Source organism: Ahaetulla prasina, chromosome 8 (genome assembly GCF_028640845.1).
Source record: "Ahaetulla prasina isolate Xishuangbanna chromosome 8, ASM2864084v1, whole genome shotgun sequence".
Lineage (NCBI taxonomy): Eukaryota > Metazoa > Chordata > Lepidosauria > Squamata > Colubridae > Ahaetulla > Ahaetulla prasina.
Window position 1 is genome coordinate 14,340,569 of NC_080546.1, and position 27,234 is coordinate 14,367,802.

Below are 27,234 nucleotides of genomic sequence, written 5' to 3' on the forward strand. Positions count from 1 at the left end.
CAAGACTTCTGGACTTCAAATCCCAGAATTCCTTAGCCAGCTTTGCTGAGCTTTGCTGGCTGAGGAACTCTGGGAGTTGAAGTCCAGCCTTGCCCCCCCCACCCGTCAGGGATAAGAAGCGAGATGGAGGGAATGCGCCGAAAGGAAAGATTCGGAGCGTGGGCTGATTTAAGCCTTTCTTCTGCAAAACTGGGGAAATTGAACAATTAATCAGTGGAAATAATAGAATAGAATAGAATAGAATAGAATAGAATAGAATAGAATAGAATAGAATAGAATAGAATAGAATAGAATAGCATTTTTTATTGGCCAGGTGTGATTGGACACACAAGGAATTTGTCTTTGGAATAGAATAGAATAGAATAGAATTTTTTATTGGCCAAGTGTGATTGGACACACAAGGAATTTGTCTTGGTGCATATGCTCTCAGTGTACATAAAAGAAAAGATACGTTCATCAAGGTACAACATTTACAACACAATTGATGGTCAATATATCAATATAAATCATAAGGATTGCCAGCAACAAGTGAGAGCAAATGCTCTCAGTGTACATTAAAAGAAAAGATACCTTCATCAAGAATCATAAGGTACAACACTTAATGATAGTCATAGGGTACAAATAAGCTATCAGGAAACAATATCAATGTAAATCGTAAGGATACAAGCAACAAAGTTACAGTCACGCAGTCCTAAGTAGGAGGAGATGGGTGTTAGGAACAATGAGAAGATTAATAGTAGCGCAGATTTAGTGAATAGTTTGACAGTCTTGAGGGAATTATTTGTTTAGCAGAGTGATGGTGTTTGGGAAAAAGCTGTCCTTGTGTCTAGTTGTTCTGGGGTGCCGTGCTCTGTAGCGTCTTTTTGAGGGTAGGAGTTGTAACAGTTTATGTCCAGGATGTGAGGGGTCTGTAGATATTTTCACAGCCCTCTTTTTAACTTGTGCAGTATACAGGTCCTCAATGGAAGGCAGGTTGGTAAGAATAAAATGGAAATGGAAATGGAAATGGAAATGGAATGGAATGGAATGGAATGGAATAGAATAGAATAGAATAACAGAGTTGGAAGGGACCTTGGAGGTCTTCTAGTCCAACCCTCTGCTTAGGCAGGAAACCCTACACCATGTCAGACAAATGGTTTATCCAACATCTTCTTAAAAACTTCCAGTGTTGGAGCATTCACAACTTCTAGAGGCAAGTTGTTCCACTGATTGTTAACTTGCCTCTAAAGGTTGTGAATGCTACAACACAGAAAGTTTTTAAGAAGATGTTGGATAACCATTTGTGTGAACATGGTGTAGGGTTTCCTCTATCTAAACAGGGGGTTGGACTAGAAAACGTCCAAGGTCCCTTCCAACTCTGTTATTCTACTTCTAAATGCTGCCAAATGCGAGTCTCCTGTACCTGTTGAAATAACGCAGCACCTGCTGCAAGGAATGTGCACAAAGCTGGTGTTTCTCAACCTTTGCTTATTTATCCCCAAGGTGCCTTTGCGTTCCCCACCATCCTGTCAGAGCTGAAGCAGCTTAGAGAAGCAAAATGTCTTCAAAAACAAAAAACAACAACAATAAGGAAGTTCGGTTGCCTTCTGAAAAAAGCACTTTTGGGACAACCATGACCTGGAGGAGGACTGAGAATCTTTACAGATTTGAGTTATTTAAGAGTTCTCAAATCTTCTGCTCGAAATAAAATTCCCTATCCCACCAGGATTGAAATCTGAAGTCTAGAAAGCCTCGAACTACGCTGTCTACGTTCTGACCTATGCTTAGTTCATAAGATTATTTACCAAAACGTTCTACCTGTAAATGAATACTTTAATTTCAACCATAACAATACAAGGGCCATCAATAGATTTAAATTCAATGTAATTCGCTCTAATCTTAATTGTAGGAAATATGACTTCTGCAATAGAGGAGTAAATGTCTGGAACACTCTACCTGATCCTGTTGTTAGTCCCTCTAATCCCCATACCTTTCACTGTAAACTGTCTACCGTGGACCTTTCATGTTTAGAGGTCCCTAAGGGGGCGTGCATAAGCGCACCAGCGTGCCTACCGTCCCTGTCCTATTGTTCTCAATTTTATGTAATCATTCTAGGTGTTTAGAATTTTTAGAATAGAATTAGAATATAATTTTTTTTTAATTGGCCAAGTGTGATTGGACACACAAGGAATTTGTCTTGGTGCATATGCTCTCAGTGTACATAAAAGAAAAGATACGTTCATCAAGGTACAACATTTACAACACAATTGATGATCAATATATCAATATAAATCATAAGGATTGCCAGCAACAAGTTATAGTCATACAGTCATAAGTGGAAAGAGATTGGTGATGGGAACTATGAAACGATTAATAGTAGTGCAGATTCAGTAAATAGTCTGACAGTGTTGAGGGAATTATTTGTTTAGCAGAGTGATGACCTTCGGGAAAAAACTGTTCTTGTGTCTAGTTGTTCTGGTGTGCAGTGCTCTATAGCGTCGTTTTGAGGGTAGGAGTTGAAACGGTTTATGTCCAGGATGCGAGGGATCTGCAAATATTTATAGCTATATTTTGCCGATTTTTTTTTGGTGCCAAATTTTTTTCATGTATCCATGTCTGTATCTACTCTGTTACTTGTTTTCTTGTATTTGTTGAAAAATAAATAAATAAATAAAATCATCATCATCATCATCACAGAGCAAAATGTCAGTTTGGCAACACAGGGAAACCAGTGTTATTTCCCAATTAAAAAATAAAGGATATTTTATATTTCTACCAGAGTTTGTTCATTGAAGAACTTAGTAGAAGAGTTTTCTTTTTCTTTTTTCTTTTTTTTTGTTGCTGCGGTGATCTATTCTTCCCCCATCTACTATTAAGCTTTGTTTTCTTTGCACAGCAGAGTAAATAACTAAGAAACGCACATGTATGGTATCAATATAAAAACTTTTATTTCAAAATGTACAAATAATCCAAAACAATAAGAGGCACACATCAAATGAAAATAAATATATTTTTATACAAACGTCTAGAAACGACGTTTGAGAGGGCCAGATCAGCCCTTTAGTCCAGGGGTCTCCAACCTTGGTCACTTTAAGACTTGTGGACTTCAACTCCCAGAATTACTCAGCCAGCTTTGTTGGCTGGGAGTTGACGTCCACAAGTCTTAAGTGACCAAGGTCGGAGACTCCTGTTTTAGTCCATCTTGTGCCATTCCTGGAAGGCCTTTCCAATAAATGAAAAGCACCTGTGGCTGAAAGAATCCATTAACTCTTCTTGGTTTCTTTGCCTTTAAATCGGAGGACCTGAGATTAGAATCTGATTGCCAATCAACTCAAAAAACAGAGCTTGATCGATCACAGATATTTATAATATAGTAATTAACTTTGATTCTGTCTGAAACATGATTGCTCATGCTTTCTGATAGTCTTCAGTTGATTTTCCTAAACATTGACTGACCTGTTCTATTATTCCTTCACAGCAGTTCTACAATCTACACCTTTGTCATTCATTTCCTTGTTTGATACCAGAGTCTTTCCTCACATAGCATCTGAGGAAATAAAAGTGCTTTGTACCCTTTTTTTTAGAATTCAAAGATAAGCTTGAATGGCAGTAGAGCATGAAGTAAATGATTCACCTTTTATTTCTTCTTGTTTTCGGCCCCTAAAATATTTGAAGAGAGTCTGTGACAAGTTTTATTTTACCTGGAATAAAGATGAGGCAAACACAAACCAACTTAATTTATAATTTGCAAATTAGAAGACTTGCAGGAGTTTCCCAAATGTTGTCATGCGGTTCCTTGACTTTAAAAAAAGAAAGGAGGGGAAATTGCCCATAAGAAAATATAGTCTTTTCATTTTTACAAAATGCTTATGAATTTTTTTGTATGGATTTTTCTTAAATTAAAAAGCTTTACTAACCTGTAAAAAAGGGAACAATTGAATATATGTTTGGAGAAAAATACAAATGTTATTAAAAGGTTTTGTCTTTCTCTGGGGCTGAAGCAGTCAATCTCAAATAAAATCTTTTGTCTTCTGGGTTTGGAAAATGAGTATTAACTTATTAAATGCAAGCCAACACTTTGGCATTTCTTATTACATAAAATCCATATGAGAAACCTGGGAGATCAAGGCTGTGTCCAGGAATAAGTGGATTTTCCTGCAAAACTGGTAGCGTCTCATCGTTGGGCATTTTTAGGAGGCAGCCATTCAGCTGCACAGACCTGCAAGTGGAAAGAATCGGACTGTAAATTCACATTCAAACTGGGAAAAAAATTATAAGCCGTGGAAACAATTTCGGTTGACGTCCGTACAACTTTAAGATGGGTGGACTTCCAACTCCCAGAATTCCCCAGCCAGCATGGGAATTCTGGGAGTTGAAGCCCACACATCTTAAAATCGTCAAATTTGAGTAAATTGGTCTGGACTTTCAGTCAGACAATCTACAACTCCACTGTCAGTGGTGGTATTCAGCCAGTTCTATCCGGTTTGGGCAAACCGATAGCGGTGGCTGCGGGAGGATCCGCCCACCTGCCCGGATGTCATCACGTCCTGTTTCTGATGCTCTGCGCATGCGTGGAAGGCCCTGTGCATGCATGGAGGTGGCGCGGGTGGGCGAAGCATGCGCGCGGGTGCGCTCACATTTGCAAATTGGTAGAGAAGGGAAGTGAATACTATCCCTGTCCACTGTGTTTGCTACAAAAGAGATCTGTAGGGCTGGGAAAGAAATATTAGTATGTCCAAATTTTATTAACTACTAGCAAGGAGATATTTCAATATCTTGTTTGAAAAAAGGATGGCTCGCCCTTCGGTTTTTCACTGTGAGGAAAATGAGATTTTTCTGTTCACAGACATCCTGTCTTAATAATAAGGGTTAGAGTTTGGGTTTATTCAGTATCCAATATTCTAATCTTTTTGACGGTGACCCTAATTAATGAGACTCGTGAATCCTTCTTTCTGAATTATTTTCTGCCATTAGGGGCTTGTCATTAACATAAAAAGAAAGAAAAAACCCTAAAATGTAAGATGAACAATGCCAAAAGGGAAAAAAAAATCTTTACTGATTGCTTAATGAAACAAAGCTAGCAGTCTCATTTTAAATTGTTTAGGGAATAAACTAATCTTAAAAAAAAATACTGTACAATTAGTCCTTGATTTAGAGCCACAATTAAGCCCAAAATTTCTAGTGAGTTTCACCTCATTTTACAACCTTTTTTTTTTTTGCCACAGTTGTTAAATCAGGGGTCTCCAACCTTGGTCCCTTTAAGACTTGTGGACTTCAACTCCCAGAGTTCCTCAGCCAGCTTTAAGAGCACAAGTCTTAAAGGGACCAAGGTTGGAGACCCCTGTGTTAAACAGTTCACTGTAGTTGTTAAGGGAAATGTAATTGTTAAGCAAATCTGGCTTCTCATTGACTTTGCTTGCATGGTAGGATGTTAACTGGGAACATTACAAATGATAATCGCATGACCCCAGTCATAAGGGCCTCTGGTGGCTCAACAGACTAAGACAGTCTGTTATTAATACAGCTGCTTGCAATTACTGCAAGTTAAAGTCCCACCAGGCCCAAGGTTGACTCAGCCTTCCATCCTTTATAAGGTAGGTAAAATGAGGACCCAGATTGTTGGGGGCAATAAGTTGACTTTGTATATAATATACAAATGGATGAAGACTCTTGCTTAACACAGTGTAAGCCGCCCTGAGTCTTCGGAGAAGGGAGGGATATAAATTCAAAATAAAAAATAATAATAATAAATAATAAATACATGCCAATTGCCAAGCACCTGAATTTTGATCACATGACCATGGGGATGCTGCAAGGGTCATAAGTGTGAAAAACAGGCATAAGTTGCTTTTTTCAGTGCTGTTGTAATTTCAAACAGTCACTAGATGAATGGTTATAAGTTGAGGACTACCTGTATACCAGGGGTCTCCAACCTTGGTCCCTTTAAGACTTGTGGACTTCAATTCCCAGAGTCCCTCAGCCAGCAAAGCTGGCTGAGGAACTTTGGGAGTTGAAGTCCACAAGTCTTAAAGGGACCAAGGTTGGAGACCCCTGCTGTATACAACTGTATACAAATGAATCCCTTTGAATTTCTTAACATTATCTCCCGCCGACATAACCTCCCACCGACCCGTACGCTCCCATAGAGAGGGACTTCTCAGGGTGCCGTCCGCCAAACAATGCCGGCTGGCGGCCCCCAGGGGAAGGGCCTTCTCTGTGGGGGCGCCCACACTCTGGAATGAGCTTCCCCCGGGTTTACGTCAAATACCTGACCTTCGGACATTTCGTCGCGAACTAAAAACACATCTTTTTATCCGCGCGGGGCTGGCTTAAATTAGTTTTAAGGGAAAATTTTATTAATTTTAAATGGGGTTTTTTTAGTATGGAAAATTTTTAATCTTAGGCTAATTTAAATAAGTTTTTTAAATGGTATTTTAATCTGTATATTGTATTGTTTTATTTTTGCCTGTACACCGCCCTGAGTCCTTCGGGAGAAGGGCGGTATAAAAATAAATTAAAATAAAATAAAATAAATAAATAATTATCTACAAAACTGCAGAGTTACTTATTTTTAATAATATATAAACTTCATACTTCAGGATTGTAAACTTCCTTTAGATAAACTTCGTTTTTTTTAATGTATTGCCCCAAAACCACTATTTTAGAGCACAAAAGTGCCTACCGTTCCTGTCCTATTGTTCCCTTTCATTATATCAAATTAATATAGTTATTGCATACTTTTACTTATATATATATGTTTTTCTTTTATGATGTGCTGTTGTTTTATGTCGATGTTTACTTATACTGTTGTGACAAAATTAAAAAAAAAAAAAGATGAACCACTCACCGGGAAAGTAAATTATCTTCTCCATAAGGTAGCAAAAGATACTCATCTATTTGCTTCTTGGAAAAGTAAGTCGGTATGTAGAGGCGCTTGGTGCTGTTGTAGAGATTTAAGGCAAATAAAGTGATGTCACCTTCTCTGTACTTTGGGCTGGAATGACAAAGCCAACAGGTTAACAGAAGCCACACAGTGCAAGCACGTTACAATACAGCTGTGTTTCCCAACCGCAGCCATTTTTAAGATGTTTGGACTACAATTCCCAACATTCCCCAGGCCAACATGCATTCTGCAGAATTCCCAGTAGCATTCTGGGAATTGAAGTCGACAAGTCTTAACTTTGCTAAAGTTGAGGAATGCTCAGGGGTGGGCTGCTGGGGGTTCTCAGGGGTTCGCGAGAACCTCTAGCTAAGGTTCTGTGCAGTTTGGAGAACCCCAAATCCCACTCTTGGCTGGCCACGCCTACCCCGCCCCTCTCCTTCCAGGAGTCCCCACACAGCCTGTTTTGGATGCAGGTATGTGAGGGCGCGCGCGGAGGCTCAGGGAGGGCAAAAAACGGGCATACTGGAAATTCGGGAAGGTCCAGAGGGCCTGGGGAGGCCGTTTTTGCCCTCCCGGAGGCTCAAAGAAAGCCTCTGGAGCCCGGGGATGGCAAAAACGCCCTTACTCACCATGGTGCAGGAGGCCAACTAGGCCACACCCACTATGGCCACACCCACCCAGCAACCGGGCAGAGAATCGCTTGCTAAATTTTTTGAAGCCCACCCCTGTGCTATCCTCAGTGGGAACGGCAGGCACAGAGCGTTGCCGCTAACCCTGAACATATCCACCTTGGGTAAAACCACAGTCTCGGGCCAGTTGTAATTTTAGAGGACTTCAAAGCAGACCAGCTGTTGCACTGAATACTTACTGGTGCGTATTTGTACAGTGAAGATACACGCGAAGCTTCTTTGGATCTAAGCCAGTTATGGCAACACGCAGAACTGTGGAGCCTACCAGTTTCTTGTACAACAGGGACAGCCAATAGTCCTACAAGGTGTTTAAAAGAAAAAAGAAAAAAAGACAGCATTGATATAGGACCTCTCATAAAAGAACAAGTGAAAGAAAGGTGAGACGTTATTCGATGAACCGTCGTCTTAAAAGAGTAACTTGAGAGTTATGGAAGATACAAAGGAATAAAAGAGGATAGTTCAAAGATACAGATTCATTATCTCACATCCAACTCCACATAAAGAGGTTCATCGCCCTGTGTACAAGAGAGCTCTTGCGATTCACAGAAGCTCTCCAGAAGATTTCCACAGGGTGGCACATTGTCCCTGCTTTTAGCTGATCAGACAAGAAAAGTCTGGCAAGAAAAGTTCTTTAACCCTGGAAAAATCACACTAACCCAGTCAATGCTCAAGCACTGAAAAGGAAAACGTTATTCCAGTTTTCTACAAGTTGGGAGAATGTCATTAAATACTTAGTGGCTAGTGCCTGTCACACCATGGATTTTTTTTTTTTCAGTCCTGTATTTCCATATAATCATATGAGATTTAGTAGGAAACTCTCAGTTTGTTTCAGGACTGTCTGTGCAAATCTTCCTCAACTTCAGGCTTTCTAGATATGTGTTCTAGATGGAACTTCATCCATCCCTCCATCCAGGCCTGGAATTCTGCAATTCTACATTGGGCAATGCTAACCCAGTTCACCATGATTTCAGGAAAGAATCTTTCCAGACCTTAAACTGAAAGATGTTTGGGTTGAATCTAGACTTGCCTGTAAAGCAGGTAATCTACTGTTGACCTAGTTGGTAGATCTCCTTGGAAAGTCCGCTCTTCTGCAGAAAAACTTTCCCACACAGCCCAATCCTCACTTTCTACCTTCTGCATCTTGTTGTATTTGTTTAGCACAAAGTGGTCTTACTTTTAGAAATATGACCAAGAGGGTTTCTACAAGATAGTAGGCTAAAATGTGTAGAACTGCACCCTCAGTCTGACTGTTTTAAGAGCATGGTTCAATATATTGCATAAATTGAGCTATCTAGACCAAAGGTGTCAAATGCATGGCATCAGGTGACATATCACAACTTCCCCCCCCCCCCGCCTTTGCTAAACCGGGCATGGGTGTGGCCAGCGTGTGACACATCCTGCGCATGGCCCACAAGTTTGACAGCCCTGATCTAGACTGTTTCAGCTATATCTAGATTGATTCTGTTAATCGTGGATCACTACCTCTTCATTAGATGACCCCTGTTTCAGTCCTTTGAAACAGGAGCACTGTGTTATGGAGAGATTTGAATGGTATTTTGTTAAGCCAGCAAGTACAAACTAAATTCATAGACATGTGAATCCATCTGAAGGGAAGCAGATATGGCTTCATGGCTGAATACACACTTTGCATATAAAGGTCCCAGGGTCAAAGGAGGTGACTTGAAAGACCAAATATCTACAGAATAGACAATACGAGGCTATTTTGGCAAACAGTCCACTAGTGTCCAACGATTAATGCAGTTGTATACATACTGGCAAAGGTTCAAAGTTGGCATCCACCAGTTGGTAGTTTCCTGCTCCATACAAAACCTGTCTCATCACTAAATCAATGCCCAGTTGGGCTGACAGTCCAAGCTTGTCCAGCCACCTGCCAAGATAATAATAATTGGGAATCAAAGGTAGTATCAATTGGCGCCTTAGATGCAATCCCAAAACAACGAAAGCACCACTTGAACACCATTGGCATTGACAAACCCACTTTCAGTCAAGAGCTAAAGGCAGCTTCACTTGGAATAGCTTACATTTTGTGACCATATCCCATAAAAACAGGGGTGTCAAACCTGCGGCGTCACGCTGTCGTCATGTGACATATCACAACTCCCCTCCTTCACTGAATCGAGAGTGGGCGTGGCCAGCACATGATGCATCCAAACCGCAGGTCATGAGTTTGACACCCCTGTCATAAAACATTGACATCTGCCTATTCCAGGTCCTTGGGAAGGACTCGATAGGTGGATAAAAGATGGCAAGTTTAGTCTAAACCAGGGGTCTCCAACCTTAGCAACCTTAAGACTTGTGGACCTCAACTCCCAGAATTCTGGGAGTTAAAGTCCACAAGTCTTAAAGTTGCCAAGGTTTGAGACTCCTAGTCTAATTTGGCTGACTGTGCAGTGAACAATCATCATCATCATCATGAAATATCGCGACCTGGCCATCAAAACTATGCGATTATGGAAGAAACATGTAACAGTGATACCCATTGTCATCAGGGCACTTGGTACCATATCTAAGAATTTTACAAAATACATCAAGAAATTGAAGCTTCCTGCAATAACAGCAGCGCAACTGCCAAAAACTGTGCTACTCGGAAAATTGTACATCTTAAGAAGGTACTTGGTTGATACCTAGGATGCTGGCAGCAACCATGAGCACCAGTCAATGATATTTGTGATACATTTAATTGTTTAGTTGACTGAGTTTCATGTTTAATGAAGAAAAGAAATACAGTAATAATAATAATAATAATAACAACAATGTGCAAACCTTTCATTCAAATAGTTTTAAGGTAATTCAGATGAAGCGATATGGGACTGGTCTAGCTATAGCAGGGAGACATTTTAGAGAAATAGCTTCCAAAAAACTAGAACAATATACTTAAACTGATATTCTTAATTCATTTACCAGAATTAAGAGTTTATTGTTTAATCATAGTGGTGTAACTGACCATATTGTAATGGTATCTGAGAGACATAAGTAATAATGTGTGGGCTTGCAAAACTCTGGACAATCAAATGAATGGCAGCAAACGGAGACAGAAAATTATATTCCCTGCCTTTCATTGGTCATGCATTTTTTTTCCAGCCTAGATCTGGCAGCTGTTGAGAGAAGTAGAACAACATTGCAACTTTGCATTCTTCAAGGACTTGATTTTCAATTTAAGCAATTGACCTTTAGTGTGTGTGTGGAGCGATCAGCAACCCCATCTTTCCCAATTAGATATGGAGTTTCTCAGAATTCTTTAAATATATGGCAATCTGAAGCAATGTCCTGTGTAACTTGAAAGACTGTATAACTGCACACCAATACACCAAGACTTCCGATTAATAGAAATAGGCTTCGGGGGGGGGGCATTTTAGGTTGCTAGGTTGGCAGAAGCTGGGACAAGTAACGGGAGCTCACCCCATTATGCGGCACTAGGGACTCGAACCGCTGAACTGCCGATCTTTCAATTGACAAGCCCAGAGTCTTAGCCATTGAGCCACTGCATCCGTTATGATAAGTTTACATGTCCTCTGTATTTATAAAGACTACCAGAAGATTAGATGTTGATGTTCCTCAGAGATCATAACAGACAGAAACATATTTTTCTGCCTGGTCAATGAAGACTTGCTACTACCATATATTGGCCAACATAATTTTCTGGGTGAGATCCTGCTATGCCACAAGAGACGTTTCTTTTAAGCCAGCAGTAAAATACTTACATAAAACCAGCAATATACGCATTAGACAAATTAGGAGTTCCACCTCCAAAAGCTGAACTTGTTTCTCCCAGCCACACTCTCTTCTCTGGTACTGTGCTATTCACAATCTGAAAGATATTTTTTAAAAAAGAAGTACAGATGTAGAAAGGAATGTGGGAACTAAGTTTCAGGGGTTTAGTTAGACAAAGCAGGTGAGATACACAGAAACTGTTGATACTTCTACAACCGTTTCATATACAGGTAGTCCTTATGACAATGGAGCTCAAAATTTCCGCTGTTAAGTGAGAGTTTTTCCCCATTTTACAACTTTTTTTGCCACAGTTATTAAGTTAGGGGTCCTCAAACTATGGCCCTTGGGCCAGAATCTGACCGCCAAAGCCATTAATCTGGCCCAGCGGGACCACCAGGCTGTCCCACCCACATTGCCCTGCCTATCCGCCCGACCCCACCCACCACCTGGAGGCCAAAATGGGATGTGCGGAGGCCTCAGGAGGCCAAAAAGCAGGCCTGTCTTTGGCCTCCCAGCCTCAGAGAGAGAGATGGAGAGCGAGGAGAGAGAGACAGAAAGACAGAGAGAGAGAGGGAGGCGGACACACACACACACACACACTCACACCATGGCAGCCATATCGGTTCACTAAGCTGCTTTCTACCCACAGGAGCATAACAAATGAAAGTTTAATTTGTGTGTATTATTTGGACCGCTAAATTGGCCATGCCCACCCAGTCATATGACCACCTAGCCACACCCACCCAGTCACATGACCACCTAACCATGCCCGCTCAGTCACATGACTACATAGGCATGCCTGCCCAACCAGTCCGCCCCAAAAGTCTGAGGACCGTGAACTGGCCCCGTTTAAAATGTTTGAGAACCCCTGTATTAAGTGAATCACTGCAGTTGATAAATTAGTAACCCGGTTGTTGAGTGAATCTGGCTCCCCGGTTGACATTGCTTGTCAGAAGGTCCCAAAAGGTGATCATATGATCCCGGGACACAACAACGGTCATAAATATGAACCAGTTGTTAAAAAAAATCTGAATTTTGATCACATGATCATGGAGATGCTGTAAAGGTGGTAACTACGAAAAAAACCGTCATGTCACATTTTTCAGTGCTGTTGTAACTTTGAACGGTCACTAAACAAAGTGTCGTAAGTTGAGGACCACCTGTATATTGTGAGCTGATTGCATGTAGGTATTGTGTTTGTATTGTGCAATTCTCTTAAGACATTACAGTAAAGTCTTCCTCAACCTTCTCATTTTCAGAACCACATGGGCCACGGCTTCCAAGAATTTTTATTCAGCTGTGCTCCCGGAAGCTGGAAGTCGAGCCAGTCCTCGACTTGTAACGAAAGACTGTATAACTGCACACCAATACACCAAGACTTCCGATTAATAGAAATAGGCTTCGGGGGGGGGGGGGCATTTTAGGTTGCTAGGTTGGCAGAAGCTGGGACAAGTAACGGGAGCTCACCCCATTATGCGGCACTAGGGACTCGAACCGCTGAACTGCCGATCTTTCAATTGACAAGCCCAGAGTCTTAGCCATTGAGCCACTGCATCCGTTATGATAAGTTTACATGTCCTCTGTATTTATAAAGACTACCAGAAGATTAGATGTTGATGTTCCTCAGAGATCATAACAGACAGAAACATATTTTTCTGCCTGGTCAATGAAGACTTGCTACTACCATATATTGGCCAACATAATTTTCTGGGTGAGATCCTGCTATGCCACAAGAGACGTTTCTTTTAAGCCAGCAGTAAAATACTTACATAAAACCAGCAATATACGCATTAGACAAATTAGGAGTTCCACCTCCAAAAGCTGAACTTGTTTCTCCCAGCCACACTCTCTTCTCTGGTACTGTGCTATTCACAATCTGAAAGATATTTTTTAAAAAAGAAGTACAGATGTAGAAAGGAATGTGGGAACTAAGTTTCAGGGGTTTAGTTAGACAAAGCAGGTGAGATACACAGAAACTGTTGATACTTCTACAACCGTTTCATATACAGGTAGTCCTTATGACAATGGAGCTCAAAATTTCCGCTGTTAAGTGAGAGTTTTTCCCCATTTTACAACTTTTTTTGCCACAGTTATTAAGTTAGGGGTCCTCAAACTATGGCCCGCGGGCCAGATACGGCCCGCCAAAGCCATTAATCTGGCCCACGCGGGACCACCAGGCTGTCCCACCCACATTGCCCTGCCTATCCGCCGACCCCCACCCACCACCTGGAGGCCAAAAATGGGATGTGCGGAGGCCTCAGGAGGCCAAAAACGGGCCTGTCTTTGGCCTCCCCAGCCTCCAGAGAGAGAGAGATGGAGAGCGAGGGAGAGAGAGACAGAAAGACAGAGAGAGAGGGAGGCGGACACACACACACACACACACACTCACACCATGGCAGCCATATCGGTTCACTAAGCTGCTTTCTACCCACAGGAGCATAACAAATGAAAGTTTAATTTGTGTGTATTATTTGGACCGCTAAATTGGCCATGCCCACCCAGTCATATGACCACCTAGCCACACCCACCCAGTCACATGACCACCTAACCATGCCCGCTCAGTCACATGACTACATAGCCATGCCTGCCCAACCAGTCCGCCCCCCCCAAAAGTCTGAGGGACCGTGAACTGGCCCCGTTTAAAATGTTTGAGAACCCCTGTATTAAGTGAATCACTGCAGTTGATAAATTAGTAACCCGGTTGTTGAGTGAATCTGGCTCCCCGGTTGACATTGCTTGTCAGAAGGTCCCAAAAGGTGATCATATGATCCCGGGACACAACAACGGTCATAAATATGAACCAGTTGTTAAAAAAAATCTGAATTTTGATCACATGATCATGGAGATGCTGTAAAGGTGGTAACTACGAAAAAAACCGTCATGTCACATTTTTCAGTGCTGTTGTAACTTTGAACGGTCACTAAACAAAGTGTCGTAAGTTGAGGACCACCTGTATATTGTGAGCTGATTGCATGTAGGTATTGTGTTTGTATTGTGCAATTCTCTTAAGACATTACAGTAAAGTCTTCCTCAACCTTCTCATTTTCAGAACCACATGGGCTACGGCTTCCAAGAATTTTTATTCAGCTGTGCTCCCGGAAGCTGGAAGTCGAGCCAGTCCTCGACTTGTGACCAAAATTGAGCCCAAAATTTCCCTTGCTAAGCAAGACATTTATTAAATACATTTTGCCCCATTTTACGATCTTTCTTGCCACATTTGTGAAGTGAATCCCTGCAGGTGTTAAGCTGGTTATTACGCTTCCCCGCGGACTTTGCTTATCAGGTCACAAAAGAGATCACGTGACCCCAGAATTCTGCAAATGTCATAAATATGAGTCAGGTTCCCAAGGGACTGAATTTTGATCACGTGACCATAAGAACGCTGTAGCAATAGCAGTAGGACTTAGACTTACATACAGCTTTCCAGTGCTTTCCAGCCCTCTCTAAGCAGACAGAATCTGCCTATTTCCCCCAACAATTTGGCTCATTTTACCCATCTCGGAAGGATGGAAGGCTGAGTCAACCTTGAGCCTGGTGAGATTCGAACTGCCAAATTGCAGGCAGCCGGCAGTCAGCAGAAGTAGCCTGCAGTACTGCACTCTAACCACTGCGCCACCACGGCTCATGTAACGATTGTAAGTGTGTAAAAGGGCTATGAGTCACTTTTTTTCAGTGCCATTGTAACTTTGAATGGTCCCTAAACAAATAGTTTTAAGTCAAGGACTAGCTATATATCCAGAGGGCATTAGGATCATTTATTATTTATAGATAATTAATTTATCTATTTCCTCCTAAAATGCTTCTCTGATTGGGATCTATTCTACACATCACCTTGCGATTTGTTTGCCACGTTATTTAGATGCTGCTTACCTGAAGCACTTCCTCTGCATTAGTCTTGAAGCTATCCAGTATATCTGGATTCAGGAAATCCTCTCTCGTGGCAATTCGTCCATTAATATAGTAACTGCAACAAATCAAGACAGCGCTGAGGAATAATGTCCACAGGTCTTAATTTATATTCAAGTATACTATCTCCAGGAGATATAGACATACATCTAGTGTACGCTACCGTTTTGAGAAAGGCGACAAAATGCAACAATCTCAAAGTCATTTTCCCAAATCTTCTGTTCTTCAAGACGTTTTGGAGTACAATTTTCATAAACCTTAGCCAGCATAGTGATAGCGATAGCACTTAGACTGATATACCTCCCCAAAGTGCTTTACAGAACTCTCTGAGCAGTTTATAATGACAACGTATTGCCCCCAACAATCTGGGTCCTCATTTTAAGAGGACGGAAGGCTGAACCAGAGTCATGAAATCCTCTGCAGATTGCCACCAGTTCGCTGCCCGCGCATGTGCGATGCACGCCAAATGCGCAGTGCACTCACACATGCGCATTACGTACAAAATGCATGCTGTGCACACGCGCATCCACAATGTGTGTCAAACGCGTGCTTCACGGGGAAAAAGAAGGCTTAACAACGTAAGTAGAACAGCGACGGGGGGAACAGCTGTGCTGCGTGGTTTCCTGCTTTCTAGTGAATATAAATCACGCGACACATCTGATTATTGGAAATGCTGGTTCAGATGAACCGGTAGCTTTTTTTTTTACTACTGGTTCACCCGAACCGGTAGTTTTTTTTCATTACCGGTTTGCCTGAACCGGTGCGAACCGGTAGCATTTCACCCCTGCTGAACCGATCTTGAGCCCTGTCAGGATCAAACTACAGGAGTTTGCCCATAATACTGCATTCTAACCACTGTGCCACCATGAAGATATGCCAGTTCAAGAGACGGTGTTCTGTGGTGGCTGAGATGATACAGCAAGACCAAAGTCAACTCTATTCTCATCTATGAAAGTTCACTGGGTGATTTGAGCCAGAATCTCTCAAACTACTTCAGATTATTGTGAAAAAAAACTGGAGGAGAGAATATTAAAGCACATCACCTTAAGCCAGTGTTGGGATTCAGCCAGTTCGCGGCTATTCAGGAGAACTGGTTGTTAACTTTCTAAGCAGTTCAGAGAACTGGTTATTGGAAGATATCTTATTTTGTTTTTTTTCCACTTTACAAGGCTAATCCTTTAAGGAAGGCAGGAAGGTAACATTCTGGTGGTGTTTCTAGACTAATCTTTATTGCCCTGCTTACAGAAACTGCCTCTCTGGTTAACCCTTATTACATTGTAACAGCTAAGGAGAATCACCCATTGATGTGAATGCTGTTGAGTTGACCACGCCCACACAATCACATGACCATCGAGCCACGCCTACCCAGCTGGTCATTAGAGTAGAGAACTGGTTGTTAAATTATTTGAATCCCATCACTGCCTTAAGCTCCCGGAGAAGAGGCGGGATATAGATCTAAGCAAGCATTTTATAAATAATGGAGAGGTAATCTGAGTCTGGTCAGGTTTGAATTGGTTTTTTGAGAGCCGTGTCTCTCAACTTTAGCAACTTTAAGATACGTGGACTTCAATTTCCAGATGTCCCCAGCCAGCATACAAAGTTCTAAAGATGAGATTTGGACTGAATTAATGTTATTCAAGCTGCTTGCATGGATAGATGAATATGTAGCTGTCTTTTGAGTTTATATGCCTGTTTTGGCTCATGTAGGTTTTTTTTAAATTAATAATAATAAAAGAAACAGATGAAGGAAACAAGAAATCGTGCTGGATCATTTCTTTGAATGGTGTCACGGAAGTAATGGGCCCTTAGTTCGACAAAGGCATGGAAACATACGTAGTATTTTTTTGAATGTATGAATGGAAGTGAGGCAGCTGCAGGTTGTCACCTGTTCCCAATAGTATTACAGTTTCCTCATTCATGACATACATAGTGTGTGTTCCAGGGGTGAAATCCAAATTTTTTTACTACCGGTTCTGTGGGTGTGGCTTGGTAGGCGTGGCTTGGTGGGTGTGTCAGGGGAAGGATACTGCAAGATCTCCATTCCCACCCCACTCCAGGGGAAGGATACTGCAGAATCCCCATTCCCACTCCACTCCTGAGGGAAGGATATTGAAAATCTCCATTCCCACCCCACTCCAGGGGAAGGATACTGCAGAATCCCCATTCCCACTCCACTCCTGAGGGAAGGATATTGAAAATCTCCATTCCCACCCCACTCTAGAAGTGGTATTTGCCGGTTCTCCGAACTGCTCAAAATTTCCACTACCAGTTCTCCAGAACCTGTCAGAACCTGCTGGATTTCACGCCTGGTATGTTCTGACCTAGGTTTTCTCAATCCGAATCACTTTAATAAGTGTGCATTTCAAATCCCAGAATTGCCCAGTCAGCCACGTTGGCTGGGGAATTCCGAGAGTTGAAGTACACACATCTCAAAACTGCCCAGGTTGGGAAACGCTGCAAATCTAAATGTAAACACTGCAAATCAAAATCTAAATTACAGTGCCCTGTATCGGGAGCCCTGGTGGTGCAGTGGTTGAAGTGCAGTATTGCAGGCAAACTCTGCCCACAGCCTGGAGTTTGACCTTGACAAGACTCAAGGATTCCATCCTTCCAAGGTCAGTAAAATGAGAAGCAAAATTGTTGGGGGCAAAATGCAAATAATGCATATTATTGTACACATTGTACAATGCAATGTGTACAATGTACAATGTGTACGACTGTACACATTATAAACCAGGGGCGTCAAACTCGATTTCATTGAGAGCCGCATCAGGGTTGTGTTTGACCTCAAGGGGCTGGGTGGGGGGGCATGGCCAGGTTGAGCGTGGCCTGCTCGACATTACTTGTATCAGGGGCACCTGGGGGGGGCTGAGGGGAACCTTCTGCAGCCCTCTGCCAGCAAAAATGGAGCTTGGGAGGGCCACGCACAGCCCTCCCGAACTCCATTTTCATTGGCAGAAGCACCACGGGCTGGGCCTTCACTATTTCCAGGGCGGCCCCGCAGGCCAGATCTAAGCACTCCATTGGCCAGGTCCGGCCCACGGGCCTTGAGTTTGACACCCCTGTTGTAAACCATCCGGAGAGTGCTGTATAGTGCTATGGGGTGCAGAAGTGGGTTTCAGCAGGTTCTGACCAGTTCTGGAGAACCGGTAGTGGAAATTTTGAGTAGTTCGGAGAACTGGTAATAAAAATTCTGACTGGCCCCGCCTCCATCTATTCTCTGCCTCCCAAGTCCCAGCTGATCGGGAAGAAATGGGGCTTTTGCAGTAACCTTCCCCTGGAGTGGGGTGGGAATGGAGATTTTAGAGTATCCTTCCCCTGCCACGCCCACCAAGCCACACCATGCCCACCAAGCCACGCCCATAGAACCAGTAGTAAAAAATTTTGAAACCCACCACTGATGGGGTGATATATAAAGCTAAATGCTATTGCTAAATGCTAAATCCAATCTGTCGTCTCAATGCTATTTCCCTTCCAAAAAAACCCAAAAACAAACCCTGACAGTGTCACCCTCCCCCCTCCCCCCCATTCATCCAACTGGTCATCATGCTTGAATTGCTAAATATGAACTTACTTACTGATGCCACGTGACAGAATCAAGTACTTTGCCTCCTGACTTCAGAAAACTGCAAAACAAGAGCAATTTCAATAGCCATTTCCTTTTACAATATCTAATCCTTGAACAGCTGTTAGCAGTCATGGACTCCCTAGCCAGCACACCTGATCCACCCATTGCAAAATTCAGGTATTAATCGTAGATGGCCCTGCTTAGTTTGAGAGATCAGGAATGTCATTGAAAAAGAAATTCAGCAGCAACACACTTGCCAAGGAAGCTCCAAAGTTGTGGCCACCAAGTCAACATTACAACCTGCATTGTTACTCCTTTTTTCAAAGCTTGTTAATATCTGATCCACAAGTCCTACGAGTCCTAAATTTGAGCACAAATTACATTCCCTCCATCTCTTGCCTTCATTAACATTAAATATCACATCAAAATAACAACAGTGAATGGTTGTTAAAAACAACTAAGTTATACTGTAAAAGTAAGCAATTAGTCCAACTCCACTCCCGCTAAGTGGTTCTCATGTCTTCATTATTCCCTTCCCAGAAAAAAAAAAGGTTTAGTTTGAAACTAAACCCTAATGAAAGCAGCAAAGAATAGCTTAAGCAAATCATGGTTAAATATTGCATCTGCTTTGGCTGTTTAGCACATCAACAGCACCACATATTTTCATTTTACCTTTTAAGTAAAATTTTACTGTGCTTCCGACTTGACCTTCCTAGGTCGGGGCCGTAGATTTTGGCATTTTTGTAGTGGATGTAATTGTTCAGAAGCTGACGGAGTTGTATAAAATCTTGACCGAGTTGGTGGCCGTTGACTTCTATTCCAGACTTGTGCAAAAAGCTGTTAGGTTCTGCAGAAAATATAAATAAAGGCATTTGCCCACCATTAAGTATGTCTATCCTAACTCTAGCACTTTTACAGTAATTCTCTAAATCAAGGGTGCCAAACTCAAGGCCTGTGAACAACATCCGGCCGTGGGATGCTTAAATCTGGTCTGCATGGCTGGCCTGGAAATATCAAAGGACTCGCTCGGCATGACTAAACACCTAAGGCGCACCTAAGGTGTTACCTTCCCACCAAAGGTGGTCCCTATTTTTCTACTTGCATTTTTTATGTGCTTTCGAACTGCTAGGTTGGTAGAAGCTGGGAAAAGGAACGGGAGCTCACCCCATTACGCGGCACTAGGGATTCGAACCGCTGAACTGCCGACCTTTCAATCGACAAGCTCAGCGTCTCTTACCCACTAAGCCACCCTTAAGCCCTTAAGATGTAAGATCCAAAGACTGTACTTGGTTTTGGGGAAGGGCAATGAAGATGTTTATTGCCCTTCCCCAAAACCAAGTACAGTAGTCCTCGACTTACGACTGCAATAGAGCCCAAAATTTCCATTGCTAATGGAAATGAATTGCATTTCATTTCACTTTTTTTTTTGCCACAGCTGTTAAGCGAACCACTGTTGTTAAGTGAACCATTGGTTGTTATGCGTATCTGGCTTTCCGCATTGACTTTGCTTGTTGGAAGTCAGATGGGAAGATTACAAATGGTGATGACATAGTCCCAGGGACAGTGAAACTATTATTAATACATGCCAGTTGCCAAAGTTCCTAATTTTAATCATGGGGTTTCCTGCAACGGTTGTAAGAATGAAAACTGGTGATGAGTCATTTTTTTCAGTACCAGTGTAAGTTCCAACGGTCGCTAAACAAATGGTTGTAAGTCGAGGACTACCTGAATACATTTGCTCATGAAATCCCTAACCTATGCACGTACCATTTCCGAGTTCCCAAGACAAGATGTAATTCTGGGAATTCGTATAATTCAAAATCTGCTGAGCGTTTGAACTGTCCCACTGGGTACTGTCTTTCCTCAGTAAGGCATTGAGGCCAAAGATCAGGTGCAAATTACTGCAATTTGCAAAGTTGTACAGAATATCCAGTGTACTTCCTGTTGAGAGAGTGAAAATAAAGCCGTATTATTTCAAGATATACGTGCGCAGAAGATCTAAACCAATTCAATTCAATTCAAATCTACGTGATAATCATTTTTATTCCTGCCCCCCTCTCATTTTTACACTCTTTTGTCTGGATGAGTGGCAGTTTTCCACTACAACTGCCCACCTCTCATTTTTAACTTTGAAAGTGATGCTATATTTTGCCTGCATGGCAGGGGTGGTATTCACTTACTTTCCCTACCGGTTTGCAAATGTGAGCGTGTGCTTGTCCACGCATGTGCCCAGCCTTCCGCGCATGCGCCCTGCCTCAAAAACGTACCAAAATAGAATGGCATAGAGCCAGGGCAGATGGCCGGGGGACCACCCACAATTTCTACCACCGGTTCGGGCAAACCAGTCAGAACCGGCTGAATACTACCTCTGTTGCATGGTGAAATATCCACCCTTTGATCAATTGCTCCCCTTTAACAAGGATTTCAACACAACAATGATGACATCTGTGATTTTAAAAAACACACACATGCTGTTTGTTTTTTTTTAATCCTGAAATATTTCCAAATACCATTTATGTCAAGGAGCATTTTATTGCAAATTTAAATTCAGTTTAAAGACCCAGGAAGACTCCTCCAGGATCAAAACAGCATACATATTATTACGCTGGCACATTCACAGTCCTCAGATGTGGTAAAGATAAATGTTTTCCCAATCCAGTTGTGTTCCACCCTAGGGGGCAGTGCACATCTCTGTTTCCTAACCAAGGGAGCTAGCATTGTATGAAGACATTGTGACTATACATCAAAGGCTCACTGAACGCTGTTACTTTCCCACCAAAGTGGTACCTATTTATCTACTCACATTTGCATGCTTTCGAACTGAAGGTGGACAGGAATTGGGGCAAATAATAGAAGCTCACCCCATTGTGCAGTGCTCAGGTTTCGAACCTGGGCTGTCGGCTTTCCAGCTGAAAAGTTTAACCACTGAGCTACCACACCCTACTCCCAATTCAGATGGTTTTAAAAAGGGACTATCCAAATTCATGGAAGACCAGCCAATATAGGTAGTCCTCAACTCACGACCACAACTGAGCCCAAAATTTCCATTGCTAATGGAAATGAATTGCATTTCATTTCACTTTTTTTTTGCCACAGCTGTTAAGCGAACCACTTTTGTTAAGTGAACCATTGGTTGTTATGCGTATCTGGCTTTCCGCATTGACTTTGCTTGTTGGAAGTCAGATGGGAAGATTACAAATGGTGATGACATAGTCCCAGGGACAGTGAAACTATTATTAATACATGCCAGTTGCCAAAGTTCCTAATTTTAATCATGGGGTTTCCTGCAACGGTTGTAAGAATGAAAACTGGTGATGAGTCATTTTTTTCAGTACCAGTGTAAGTTCCAACGGTCACAAAACGAATGGTTGTAAGTCGAGGACTACCTGAATACATTTGCTCATGAAATCCCTAACCTATGCACGTACCATTTCCGAGTTCCCAAGACAAGATGTAATTCTGGGAATTCGTATAATTCAAAATCTGCTGAGCGTTTGAACTGTCCCACTGGGTACTGTCTTTCCTCAGTAAGGCATTGAGGCCAAAGATCAGGTGCAAATTACTGCAATTTGCAAAGTTGTACAGAATATCCAGTGTACTTCCTGTTGAGAGTGAAAATAAAGCTGTATTATTTCAAGATATACGTGCGCAGAAGATCTAAACCAATTCAATTCAAATCAAATCTATGTGATAATCATTTTTATTCCTGCCCCCCTCTCATTTTTACACTCTTTCGTCTGGGTAAGTGGCAGTTTTCCACTACAACTGCCCACGTCTCATTTTTAACTTTGAAAGTGATGCTATATTTTGCCTGCATGGCAGGGGTGGTATTCACTTACTTTCCCTACCGGTTTGCAAATGTGAGCGTGTGCTTGTCCACGCATGTGCCCAGCCTTCCGCGCATGCGCCCTGCCTCAAAAACGTGCCAAAATAGAATGGCATAGAGCCAGGGCAGGTGGCCGGGGGACCACCCCCAATTTCTACCACCGGTTCGGGCAAACCGGTCAGAACCAGCTGAATACCACCTCTGTTGCATGGTGAAATATCCACCCTTTGATCAATTGCTCCCCTTTAACAAGGATTTCAACACAACAATGATGACATCTGTGATTTTAAAAAACACACACATGCTGTTTGGTTTTTTTTAATCCTGAAATATTTCCAAATACCATTTATGTCAAGGAGCATTTTATTGCAAATTTAAATTCAGTTTAAAGACCCAGGAAGACTCCTCCAGGATCAAAACAGCATACATATTATTACGCTGGCACATTCACAGTCCTCAGATGTGGTAAAGATAAATGTTTTCCCAATCCAGTCGTGTTCCACCCTAGGGGGCAGTGCACATCTCCATTTCCTAACCAAGGGAGCTAGCGTTGTATGAAGACATTGTGACTATACATCAAAGGCTCACTGAACGCTGTTACTTTCCCACCGAAGTGGTACCTATTTATCTACTCACATTTGCATGCTTTCGAACTGTTAGGTGGACAGGAGCTGGGGCAAATAATAGGAGCTCACCCCATTGTGCAGTGCTCAGGTTTCGAACCTGGGCTGTCGGCTTTCCAGCTGAAAAGTTTAGCATCTTTAACCACTGAGCTACCACACCCCACTCCCAATTCAGATGGTTTTAAAAAGGGACTACCCAAATTCATGGAAGACCAGCCAATATAGGTAGTCCTCAACTCACAACCACAACTGAGCCCAAAATTTCTGATGCTAAGAGAGACGTTTGTTGAGTGAGTTTTGCCCCCCATTTTACGACATTTCTTGCCACTGTTGTTAAGTGAATCACTGCAGATGATACGTTAGTAGCCTGGTTGTTAAGTGAATCTGGCTTCCCCATTGACTTTGCTTGTCAGAAGGTCGCAAAAGGGAATCACGTGACCCCTGGACGTTGCAACCATCATAAATGCGAGTCAGTTGACAAGCATCTGAATTTTAATCACATGAGCATGGCTATGCTGCAAAGGTCATAATTGTGAAAAACAGTCATAAGTCCCTTTTTTCAGGGCTGTTATAATTCTGGTCGCTAAATGAACTGTTTTAAGTTGAGGATTATCTGGATGCAGCTGGAAAAACTGATGGCTATTTACTATCTTGTGAATCTCAATATTGTTAAGTACTAACTGAGAAACACTAAAAGAGAGCTATGCTGGCCAGGATATGTCACAAGATGCTGGATTACATACCCCTTTTGTCTGAGCCTTCCCTCAAGGGCTCTTTCTTTACTCTTAACGATCTTGCTCTCTCCAGTCTTCCTGGGGAACGTCATTTTATTGAGCTATTCTCCATGGTCATGTGGCCGGCATGACTCAACGCCAAAGGCGCACGGAACGCTGTTACCTTCCCACCAAAGGTGGTCCCTATTTTTTCTACATGCATTTTTACGTGCTTTTGAAAGTGCTAGGTTGGCAGAAGTTGGGACAAGTAACGGGAGCTCACCCCGTTACACGGCACTAGGGATTTGAACCGCTGAATTGCCGACTTTTCAATCAACAAGCTCAGCATCTTAGCCACTGAGCCACCACATTCCTTGTTAATTATTAAGGTGCCCTAAATATTACAATCGGTCAGAAATGGTGTAGGATCTCCTGCTTGGGCAGGGGGTTGGACTGCATGACCTACAAGGTCCCTTTCAACTCTATTATATATGGGGCTCTGTAGGATCTCTAGTATGGTCTTTGGTTCCTTCCATTTGCCAAATCCGAATAACAGAATAATAGAATTGGAAAAGAACCTTGGAGGTCTTCTAGTCTAATTCTCTGCTCAAGCAGGAGACCTGATACCATTTCAGACAAATGGTTGTCCAATATCTTCTTAAAAACTTCCAGTGTTGGAGCATTCACAACTTCTGAAGGCAAGCCATTCCACTGATGAATTGTTCTAACTGTCAGGAAATTCCTCCTTAGTTCCAGGTTCCTTGACAGGTTTCCATCCATTGCTTCTTGTTCTACATTCAGGTGCTTTGGAGAATAGCTTGACTCCCTCATCTTTGTGGCAGCCCAATATCTAGTAATGAGCAGAGGTCTTAAATCTCCACTAATAGGTTTTCTTAATAGTATTCATGATCACACGGGCCTTACCTGTAAATGTGATGTTTTTATACCTGTTCTTTACTTGTTCCCGGAAGATGAGTTTCTGCTCGAAAAGCCATTGAGATTGAAGTTGCGCTATGAAGTCCAAAGGGGCAGTTTTGAACGCACAGATGTCCACCGTTGCTAGAGGATGAGACAGAAAACAGGAAGATCTCATCATTGAGTGTTGAATGATGCTGGTTTAAGGGACATGGAGAGAACTTCATCAGTTGGGCAAGTGACTCTCATTTAAGGAGAAATGGGCACCTGTAGTTTTCCAGAAATAATGAGCTACATCTCCCAGCATTCCTCGATATTAGGTCTCTGAGGCTGATAAGGGTATGAGTTCCATCATACTTGGAAAGACCATAGCTTCCTTCTTCAAGCATTAGTGGATTGTTAAGAAGAAAGTGGTAAAGATTTAAGATAGGGCCATCTCTCTTAAGATGATGGAAACTGGAAATAAACACTGGTTTCTAGCCCCCCCTTCAAAAGTAAAATATGGTCACGTGACCATAAATATAAGCTGGTTGCTAAGTGCCCAAAATGTGATCACGTGACCAATGAGGGATCTGACTGGGTCATAAGTACCTTTGGAGGGTCCGTTGTAATTTTGAACAGCCACTTAAGTGACTAGTCATAAGTGACTACCGGTACCTACAATATATCAGGAGTCCTTGAGTGTTGCAAAATTTAAAAAAAAAACCAAGGCCAAAAAGAAAAGGATCCAAGGCTACGCATTAAGTTTGGAAATCTCTTGTGCCTTCCAATCTGAGTTTTTAATGCCTCAGATACTGAAGCCCCCTCCTATTATAAAATTATATGTAATGCCTTTTTTTGTTCATAATTTTTTGTAGGTAATTGGTCTGACCCTAATTAAAACAGGGATAGATACTATAGGTAAAGTTTTATTATAAATTTCCCCTTCTATAACGATATATGCATCTTCCTTACTTTTTAAAATCTCCTGAACTTTGAAATTTATTCCACCTTTAAAAAGAATAGCTACTTCCCCCTGATTTAGTAGATCCCAGTGAAATAAAATTGTTTATCAAACACACTTATCGCTCAATCTATGAGTTGTGTATGTTTCTTGTAAACTATCAGATGACAACAAAGGTTTTTTTTTCTAACTCTCTGCTACAAATAATAATTGCTACCAACTTGCCTTCCATTGAGGACCTGTATACTGCACGAATCAAGAAGAGAGCCGTGAAAATATTTGCAGATCCCTCGCATCCTGGACATAAACTGTTTCAACTCCTACCCTCAAAACGACGCTATAGAGCACTGCACACCAGAACAACTAGACACAAGAACAGTTTTTTCCCGAAGGCCATCACTCTGCTAAACAAATAATTCCCTCAACACTGTCAGACTATTTACTGAATCTGCACTACTATTAATCGTTTCATAGTTCCCATCACCAATCTCTTTCCACTTATGACTGTATGACTATAACTTGTTGCTGGCAATCCTTATGATTTATATTGATATATTGACCATCAATTGTGTTGTAAATGTTGTACCTTGATGAACGTATCTTTTCTTTTATGTACACTGAGAGCATATGCACCAAGACAAATTCCTTGTGTGTCCAATCACACTTGGCCAATAAAATTCTATTCTATTCTATTCTATTCTATTCAATTCAGATTTTTGCAAGCCAGATCTGGCAGCCCTATCTTCTACCTGTGCTTCCATTCTTCCAGAGCCCATTAACATACTGCTCTGCATTCTGAAATCATAACTGAAATCATCTTTTTTTGATATATTTTATTCACAAGATATACATCATAGTTGTACGATAAGAGTATAATCAGCCTGGGAAGATGCAATATTGAGGCAGCCTTTTGTCTTACAATTATAATTGAGCTTGGAATTCTGGTTGTAAGTCGTATCGTTAAGCAAGTCACCATACGACAACTGCCAATTTTATGGCCTTTTTTATGACAGCTGATAAGTAAAAGCTGTGGTCATTCACTGAATCCATTGTTCGCTATGGGGCATCGCTGGAGCTAGAATTAAACACTGGTTTCCAGCAAAAACGGTGGTAAATTCTGATCATGTGATGATGAGACAATACAAATGGCAGTAAATGGGGACGGGGTGCTGAGCACCCAAAATGTGATCGGATGACCAGGGGGCCAGGCATCTGAACTTCAAATCTGGGTCATAAGTAGCTCTGGGGAGGACCGTCATAACTTTGAACTGTCATTAAGAGACCAGTCCTAAGTCAAGGGCTAATTGTATGTTAAGAGTGTCTCTCTTTTCACATGTCTAATCAATGACTTTTATTGTTGCTTCCCGATGCATTACATGTAGAGTGGAGTGGAGTGCAATAGGATAGGATAGGATAGGATAGGATTAATATAGGATAGGATAGGATAGGATAGGATA

The 27,234-nt window shown here is 41.9% G+C and overlaps 1 protein-coding gene across 1 annotated transcript in view; it reads right to left on the reverse strand.

Annotated features, from left to right (window-relative positions):
• Positions 1-2,868: 2,868 nt before the first annotated feature.
• HPSE (heparanase) overlaps positions 2,869-27,234 on the reverse strand; it is a 42,829-nt gene continuing 18,463 nt past the window's right edge. Inside the window, exons 3-12 of the mRNA XM_058193573.1 lie at positions 24,844-24,978; positions 22,186-22,359; positions 19,430-19,604; positions 18,768-18,815; positions 15,154-15,247; positions 13,053-13,159; positions 9,325-9,439; positions 7,731-7,849; positions 6,827-6,973; positions 2,869-4,198 (exon numbers count right to left, since the gene is read on the reverse strand). Of these exons, the coding sequence (XP_058049556.1) occupies positions 4,039-4,198; positions 6,827-6,973; positions 7,731-7,849; positions 9,325-9,439; positions 13,053-13,159; positions 15,154-15,247; positions 18,768-18,815; positions 19,430-19,604; positions 22,186-22,359; positions 24,844-24,978 (1,274 nt within the window). The 3' untranslated portion in view covers positions 2,869-4,038. The remainder of the gene's footprint in view (positions 4,199-6,826; positions 6,974-7,730; positions 7,850-9,324; positions 9,440-13,052; positions 13,160-15,153; positions 15,248-18,767; positions 18,816-19,429; positions 19,605-22,185; positions 22,360-24,843; positions 24,979-27,234) is intronic.